Raw genomic sequence first — 8,775 nt, forward strand, 5'->3', positions numbered from 1 at the left:
CTGTAGCGTTGCATGGGGTTGTTGTGACCCAAGTGCAGGACTCGGCACTTGGCCTTGTTGAACCTCATACAGTTGGCCTCAGCCCATCGATCCAGCCTGCCCAGGTCTCTCTGCAGAGCCCCCCTCCCCTCAAGCAGATCAACACTACCACCCAGTTTGGTGTCATCTGCAAATTTACTGAGGGAACACTCAATCCCCTTGTCCAGGTCATTGATAAAGATATTAAACAAGACAAGTCTTCCTTGCAGCATGGGAGAATGCCCGGCCCTCCTGCCCGAAAGACAAGAGCAGAGGTCCTGGAAGGAATCCTGATGGCCATGAGAAACACCTCCACCATCACTGAAGTCCCCTTAGGTATGTTCCTGAGTTCCCAGTCTCTCCTGTTGACGGCACTGCAGAGGCAGGGGCAGGATCATGAGGTGTCCCCTGAGCTGGCAGGGTGCTGGGGTGCAGCTGAGTTGGGAATGGAGGGTCCCTCCCGTTGCAGCAGCAGGAAGCGTGGAGCAGGACTCATGTCTCCACACTGGCCATGCTTTATCTCCATCCCAGCCCCCGTGGTGGTAAAATCCTGAACTGCTATTGCATGCAGGACCTGGCTACTCCCCGGTGCTTCTTCTTTTCCCTGCACTGACCAGGGAAGAGCAGAGTGGCAAGAAATTAAGGCACTTTCTGCCACCTACGGTAAAAGCCACTTCCCAGGCTTGAACCCAGAACCCTTGAGTTACTCAAGACCACCCGTGCCTTTGCTTTTGGGGCTCCCACGTTTTGTGTGGGTGCCAGGACTGGGCCAGATCCCAGCAGCCGCCTTTGTGTCCCTGCACGGTGACGTGCCCCATGCTGTGGGGACGGGAGGGCTGGGGCCGCTATCGGGTGGAGGCGTGGGAGGGAAGATCAAATATTGCAGCCAAGGAGCCGTCCCATCGCTCTGCTCACACCCCTGGCCTTTTCCAGTGTCTGTTTTGCAAAAGAAGAAATCCAGCCCCAAGGTGTACCGGGAGGCACGGAGGCTGATGGAGGAATTCCGGGAGGTGTTTGAGCTCCACCCTGCAACTGTTGGCGAGGAGACGGCCAAGCCATCAGATGAGGTGCCGGTGGTAAAAGCCCTTCCTGCAGAGGCAACATCCAAGCAGGGGAGCCCCGAACAGCTACAGCTGCCAGGGAAGAGAGCGGCCAAGAAGGTGCCCAAAGCTCAGGCTGCAACATAGCCAGGGGTTGAATAAAGCCTCCCACACCTCGGTCCTCTTGGATAAAATGTACGTTGTTTTGTGACTTGTTTGGAGCCATTTTTCCCCTCCCGAGGTTTGGAAAATCGAGTGTGGTGACAAGATTCATCTCAAGCTTTCAGGCAGCGACTTCCAGCTTGAAAGCACCGACACAGCCACAACACTGCCATGACAGCACACGAAAAACATGTCTGCACCGTTGTGCTCTGCGCTTCCTGGAAAATAAGGTGTGTGCTCACCCATCCCTGCGCAAAAACTCATTTGCAAGAAAAACTGCTGCACCCTCTGGGCACTGCAGGGAGGTTTTAGCCGGCAATGAATAGGGCGGAGAGCGCTGTGACCGCCCCGTCCCACGATGAGCACGGCTCATGGCGTGGCTCTGCCTGCGCTGGTCGTACGAGGAGGGCTCGTGGGCGAGCAACACCACTACCATTAACGGAGGGGCAAGTTAATACGAGCTCCCCAGTTCTCTCCGCTCTCGCCCGCTGTCCTGGTGTCGGTCTGTCCCGCAGCCAAGTGCCTGGGGAAAATCCATCTCACACCCAGGCGGTGCTGCCAGCGCTGCTGGGGCAGCTCCGAGCACGGAGTCCCCGTCCTGCCGCAGGTAAGTGCCCGACCAGCCGGACCCGAGTGTGCGCAGGGAGCCGAGCTGGGCACAAAATAGTTTTAATTAAAACCCCAAATCCATCCCCTGGTCTGGCATCCCTAAAACCAGCTGTGTCAGTGCAACCAGAGGGGTTGGGACAAGCGATGGGGAGCAGTGGAAAATGCTCACTCCCCCCCGGCTGCTTGCCTACACAAGAAATAGGTCATTATACTTCACCTTATTCTTTTTTTCCTGCAAAATATTAATCAAGAACCTCATTCAGCCAGGGCCACCTGTACCCCATTCGGGATAGGCAGCAGTAGGATCCCGCTCGTTCCCAAGCGCAGCAACTTCAGCAGAGACAGGTTAGTTCACTGTCAGAACCTGGTTTTATTCTGTTTTAACCTCGGCCTTTGTCCTGCAGTTAAAAGTCCTCGTTGCTGTTAAAACGTACACGTTATTTGTACACAGTTGGCATATTTCTGGTTTGTGACAATTTTTTTTCACAAGCAGGAGTTACTCTGTTCCAAATAACAGAAGCCACAACATGACAGACGCCTGCATGTCATTTTACCCACACATTTTACACATGCAAGTCAACAGTCCTTCAGTAACTTCCATCGCTTTCCCAAACATTCGGATGAAGCCACGGTGGTTCAGCTGAGACCCAAAGCGACCGTTAAGTCTTTTACCACCCCGGTGCTCCGCTGGCGAGCTGAGGAGAACACGAAAGCACAACGATTTAAAGCATTATCGGAAAAAAAAAGAAGTGTAGCGACGTCTAGATTTGTTTTAAACAGTAACCGCCAAGGAAACCGGGCATCCGCAACCCCCTTCGTAACCAGCTGAAGGTTTTTCCGTTTGCATAGTGAAGAGCTAATTCTAGAGCTGCTGCGTCGCGGTGTTTTACAGACACGGGGAAGAGCAAGGTTTGTGTCCGACGCGTGCGACACGTGGGGATCACCCCGGCTCCCGCGCTGTAGCTCAAACCGGTGTCGCGTCCCAGTTCCACCCAGCTGCCATGCGTGGAGACAGGCCGCGGGTCTCCACCACGGTGCCACGCGCGACCGTCACCTCCAACAGCCGTTAGTTGTCATCTGGGGTTCCCCCATGGGTGAGAGTGGCCGGGTTTTCGTCAAACATGTTCCCCCCGCCCCCCCCGCCCCCGCCACACGGGACAAGCTCCCTCTCGCCGGGCAACTGGGAGACGGCGCAGGGCGGTTGGAGGGTCCAGGCGGAGCCCTGGGGTCTGTCCTCGGAGCATTGCTAAAGGCTTGGTTTTAAAATCAATGGTAAGTCTTTAAGGCTTCAACCTCCCCCTTTGCTTTCATTGAGCAAATACAAAGAAGCGCTTGTTCAAGCTACACTTCATGACTACTGTGCACTGCAGGTACAATAGCATTTGAAGAAAAATACTGACAATATAGAACAACATTATACAATCATCTGGCACGACCCCTTCTTTTGGCACTTTTCCTTCATTTATCTGATCTCACTGACTCCAAACACGGACCTTTCCGTAGGGTTTTTTTCCCGGGCAGAGAGCTCCGGAGGGTCAGAAAGTAACTTTCCGGAGTCGGTGGCATCTTTGGCAGACACGGTCCTTCTTGTCATCAAACCAACCCCAGCCCCTCCAGCGCTGCCGGCAGGCCAAGCTCTTGACCTGGGTTTTTTTTTTGTTTGTTTTTTTCTCGCAAGAGAAAACAGCTTCACATTTTGGGAGGATGCTCGCCTGCCTGCGCTGTCCCACGGGACTGCCTTCATCCCGGCGTGAAGGTGGCTGCGGAAAGGAGGAGGGTTAGAAATGACTTTCATAGAAGTGTAAATAAATACTTGGTTTCATCTTAGAGCCTCTGCAGATCTGGGGCTGCATCCACCGTTCAGCAGAAGTATTTTACTTCTCAGCTGGCATGACTTGTGGCAAAGGTAGCATCATACCTGACCTTCAAAGGGCGGAGGCTGGGAATTCCTGCTCTTTTAAGTGTAATTATATACAATTTGTGCAAGCTTACACAAACTTACAGAGTGTTAAATTAAGAAAAAAACATTCATCCTAGCTTCACATCGCCTCAAGTCTCGAACCCGACAGGGCCTCGGGTGGATTGCAGCCGAGGGCAGGCAGGAAGAAGGCGAGAGGTTCTAGGCGAGCCGGCTGGAAAACGACCCACGTTTTCCCCGGTCCTTAAGCAACGAGATGGAAAAGCAAACGTAGAAATGCAGCCAGCAGCTTCAGCGGCCTAAAAACCTGCGGGGGCGCACAACCTGGTGAGAAAAGATCCATCCCACCCTTGATGCTTTACGGAAAGCTGCTGCGCCCGCGACCCTTCCACGACACGATCGCGACGCCACGACCGAAGGTCTCCCTCGGTGCGGACGCAACGGATTGTGCGCGATGCCGAGGGAGCCGAGCAGCGCTGCCGGGACTCGGGCTCTCTCTTTTGGGGGGGAGCCGGCCGCCCGGTGAAGGCGAGGTTTGGGAAGCTGGGGGTGCGAGGGGTCCCGTTAAAACTTTTTTTGGCTGGGGACAAGCTCCAGCTCAGGCATTGCCTCCCGCAATTCCACCCAGCTCGGATTTAGAAAGAGGAAATTAACACACAAAAACCTAAATATTTATCTAATTTTTTTAAAAAGAAGATATTTAAGACACTGGCCTGGTGCGTTGGACTGCGAAATCTATTTTAAGAGGGGAAAGAAAGGATACATTCAGCGTGTAAATCTTTTTTTTTTTCGTGGTGTAGGCTTGCTCAGAGAGTGCCCGAGCCTGGATGAAACCCACGCAAGCGCCACAAGAAAGAAGGAAACAGTTTAGGGAGGTCTGATCCGGGCTCAAGGGATTAACCGTGGGGAAGGGGCAGGGCGAAGGGGGCCTGTAAAAATAATTATAGATCCCGATGCACTTGAGAAGTGCCTGCTTTAGCTCAAAATGTTGGGCAAAACCAGCATGAATTTTAGGTAAAAGCTGTGGGTTTCCCTCCGGAGCTTCTTTCACTGCAAAGGGCAGATCCAGGCCATGGCTATTTCTCTCTGCGCTGCTCTTCTAGGTGCGGTCAAGGCTCTAATTATTTCATTTCCCATTCCAATTCACAGCTGGGTACAGGAGCAGGATTTGGTTTGGGGGAAAAGCGCCTGCTTCAATCAGCGCCTAACGAGGCTGCGGCGCGGGAGAGAGCGGGGAAAGCCACGGCCCACGAGCTGCAGCGGGTAGGCAGAGCAGGCCAGGTCTGGCCAGCCCTAGGTACGACTTTAAACATCCAGTAGTTTGTGTGTTAAGGAGATACAGAGATAGAGATATATATTACGGAATCATTGCTATAAGATTTCTCAAAACAAAAGTGTCAATCTGTTGAAATATAGTATTTAAAATATATAAATTTTATCCATTAAAATATAAGATTTCTTTTTTTTTTTTTAAAAAAAAAAAAAAAAATCCAGTTCAATTAGGAAAAAAAGCGCCAGGGTCCTTGCAGTTACGCAAGTGTGCCGGGAGAGAAAAAGAAAACCAGTTCCCGTTTGGTTTCTTTTTAACCATTTAAGACGGAAGGAGAAATTCCACCATTTTTCAGATTGAGGAAATCGGGCAACGCCCGTTCCCTTCCATCAGCTCCATCTGTTTAAACGCACGGGCCGTCCTCCCTTCCCGCCATGGGTTTGCCCCAGCACTGTGCTTCAGCTACGTCCCGAAAATGCCACTTGTCACCTGGCACCTGGGTCAGCAAGCTGGTGAACGCCGCAGCCTCCGCCCTGGGCGAAGGCTCCTGCGGGCACCGAGGGTCCCCAGTGAATACTCTGCAAGGCAGCTCTCAAGTATCAAACCGAGCTGATGGTTTTTTGAGCCCGATTACTGGAAATAATCAACGACATTATTGTGCTGTTAATGGACGACGGGGGAAGAGGGGTAGCAAGAAGAGGCGACCCACGAAAAACCCTGGGGGCCCCCTCTGAGGAGCCAACACACGCTCCACCAAGCCCAGGCTCCGAGCTAGCGCTGGTCCAGGCTGCCGTGCCCGACTTTGTGCCTTGAAGCGGAAATTTTTAGTGCATCGCTCCCCTGAGCTTCCGTAGTGGTTTGAACCTGAAGACGGCTAGCTCGGAGCAGGGGCAGGGCAGGCTTGCATCGCCCCGAGCACCCGCGGCCGCGAGGGCTGGGCTCCTGTCCCGATGCTCCTGCCAACCCATCGGGTGCCTGGGAGAGGACGGCGATGCGTCAGCTACCTCGGGATGCCTCCTCGGGCCGCTCTTGGACATGTAAGGACAGGTCTTAGGTGTGCTGAGAGATCTCTTAACTGAGCAAGAACCCGCACAGGGTACGTGTCAGCAGGGAAAACGGGGTCCCGAAATCACCCGGCCAGCGCTTCCCTTCCTAGGTTCAGTATTAGTGGGAAGAACACGAAACCCTCTTGCTGTGGAAGAGGCAGGGACCGGGAGAAAAGCTGCGTTTGCTCCCCGGGTCACAGCGCCCAGGGCACGGCTCCCGGCTGCTCTCCCCGAGCTCCCTGCTGTGTCACTAACATGAACGTGCAAGCTCCTCTAAGGCTTCTCAGTGAAATCCTTACGTTTCTCTTCGCTGAGTTTGGCTTTCTACATAAAGAAAGTAACCTTATGATCTGTGCTGCTGGCGCAAGACAGTGAGATACATTCATTTGTAAGTACTAGGGGTGGATCTGTTTGGTGCTTCCTAGCAGAAATACGGATCAGCCTCCCTCCCCGACAGCCCTCCAAGTCAGGTCACTCGGACGCGCTGACATCGGTAACAGTCCGACCACCGCAGCGTAAGGAAGAGAACAGGGCAGGCAGAGAGAAGACTGTTTCTAGGACAGAAAAAGCCTACTTTCCATGAGTAGAGCTCTGATTTCTCCTGGCACGTTGAAGCGGCAAGGCAAGGAACGGACGAGGTCCTTATCCCCCGTACCCCAGGCACTGCTCACACAACCCTCCCAGCTGGGGAACCCAAATGTCACCAACTGCACGTAGAGGCGTTGCAGGGTATTCACGGGGACGACGGGCACTTCTTTCAGACCAAAGGACCAGAAAGCTGGAGGAATTCTCTCTCTCTCTCTCTCTCTTTTGTTAATCTGAAAGGACTCTGGCTTCTCTCTGAACTGGACCTACAAATGTCTTACCACCAAAACGAAAAAGCAATTGTTGTGGGTGGAAGTATGACAAAAAATAGTTTTCCTATAAGACAATCTGATAAACCTCATCGTCCTCTAGAAAGGCAACATCGTCCACCAGTGCTACTTAGCACCCAGCGTGCTCTTCGACCGCAGCAGATACCGATCGACTCTGACTTTCCGCCTATCCACTGTCCTGTTCTCGCTGTCGAAAATCCGCTGCAGATGCAGGGCCAACCTCCTGTCCTCCTCCTCCTGCTGGAGCTTCTGCTCCATCTCCCGTACCAAGCGCTCCTCCGGGGGCAAGCCCACCTCCCCCGCCGCGTGCCTCAGTCTTTTGACGGAGCCGTTGTGCTCCAAGTGCTTCGTTTTGCAGCGTCTCTTCCGGCCCCGTCTCAGCGACGGGGGCTGTTCCCCGATGATGTTCTCAACGGAACTGCAGGTGCTGTTCTGCACGTGGATCAATTCGCTGTTGTTCAGGTATTTCAGCTGCTTTTTTCCCGCTGTCTTGACGGGGACTCCGAGCGTGCTGTTGTCAGGCAGCGATGCGCTGACGCCCATGAGCCTTCTGCTCAGCATTTTGGGGCCAAGACTGAGACAGGATTTGTCTATGAACGTGTTCACTTTTAGGTCAGGGACTTCGGACACTCGTGTGTTTAGGGAGGCGACATTTGATCGCACATCTGGTTCGGCAGCGCTGTCGTCTGTTGTTAAGGCTTGTGAATCTCTGTTCTTCTCGCTCCCTCTTCCCAGCTTCGTTTCACTGATGGAAGGAAAGAAATCCAGCTCGGGGCGAGGCTCTCCTGTTGGATCAGGTGGAAGGTGATCATCCTGCACTTGCGGCTGCTCTTTAGCGCAACTGCTGGGGTTGGTGATGTCAGGAACTGTAACGTCTTCTCCGGGCTCCGAAGCCAAGGACGTAAGGGTCGCTTTAGAGAGAGTCTTTTTGATTTGGCGCTCCTGAAATATCTGCTCCCATTTTTTCAGTATTCTAGGACTGGCCTCGTAGGTGGTCGGCTTCTGCAGGCTCCGGTTCAGGTTCCTCGGGGTGGACTTGATAATGAGAGGGCTCAGGACTCTGCCGTCAGGAAGCCTTTTTGGAGGAGTACACGGGGAGCAGACGATAGGCTTGAAGTGGTTGAGCTCTGCCGAGATGCTGTCGTTGCTCTCGGGGCTGATGGATCGCTCTGGCTTGTGCAGGGCCGAGAGGGATGAAACGGGGTTGAGAACCAGGCGTTTCTCTGCCGTCAGGTCTGGGGCGGAGAGGCAGCGGTTGTTTTGGGTGGACGACAAAACTCCAACCAGCGGCGTCGACGTGCTGGTGACGGGTGGCACCTGCAAGGCAACGCACCACAGCTCAAAAAGGTTGTCATTGAGAAGAATATGGACAAACTGTCCCGGGCACTGGGGAGGCCGCCCCTCGAGTGCTGGGGTCAGGGTTGGGCCCCTCCCTCCCCGAAGGACCTGGGGGGGCTGGAGCGTGTCCAGAGAAGGGCAGCGGAGCTGGGGAGGGGTCTGGAGCCCCAGGCTGCTGGGGAGCGGCTGGGGGAGCTGGGGGGGTTCAGCCTGGAGCAGAGGAGGCTGAGGGGAGCCCTCATCGCTGCCTACAACTGCCTGAGAGGAGGGGGGAGCCGGGGGGGTCGGGCTCTGCTCCCAGGGAAGGGGCGATGGGACGAGGGGCACCGGCCTCAAGTTGTGCCAGGGCAGGGTGAGGTTGGCCATGGGGAACAATTCCTTCCCCTTGGGGCTGTCAGGCACTGGAAGGGGCTGCCCAGGGAAGGGGTCGAGTCCCCAGCCCTGGGGGGATTTAACAGCCGGGCAGAGGCGGTGCTGAGGGCCAGGGTTTGGGGGTGGG

The 8,775-nt window shown here is 54.5% G+C and overlaps 2 protein-coding genes across 2 annotated transcripts in view; one reads left to right on the forward strand and one right to left on the reverse strand.

The window, feature by feature from the left end:
- The window catches only part of XRRA1 (X-ray radiation resistance associated 1), a 17,730-nt gene extending 16,491 nt beyond the window's left edge, over positions 1-1,239 (forward strand). The window contains 2 exon segments of the mRNA XM_035901787.1: positions 249-354; positions 952-1,239. Coding sequence (XP_035757680.1) covers positions 249-354; positions 952-1,205 — 360 coding nt within the window. The 3' untranslated portion in view covers positions 1,206-1,239.
- A 5,632-nt stretch (positions 1,240-6,871) lies between these two features.
- RNF169 (ring finger protein 169) overlaps positions 6,872-8,775 on the reverse strand; it is a 14,815-nt gene continuing 12,911 nt past the window's right edge. Inside the window, exon 5 of the mRNA XM_009646427.2 lies at positions 6,872-8,255. Coding sequence (XP_009644722.2) covers positions 7,044-8,255 — 1,212 coding nt within the window. The 3' untranslated portion in view covers positions 6,872-7,043. The remainder of the gene's footprint in view (positions 8,256-8,775) is intronic.

Source organism: Egretta garzetta, unplaced genomic scaffold, assembly GCF_000687185.1.
Source record: "Egretta garzetta isolate BGI_Z169 unplaced genomic scaffold, ASM68718v1 scaffold1159, whole genome shotgun sequence".
Taxonomy (NCBI): domain Eukaryota; kingdom Metazoa; phylum Chordata; class Aves; order Pelecaniformes; family Ardeidae; genus Egretta; species Egretta garzetta.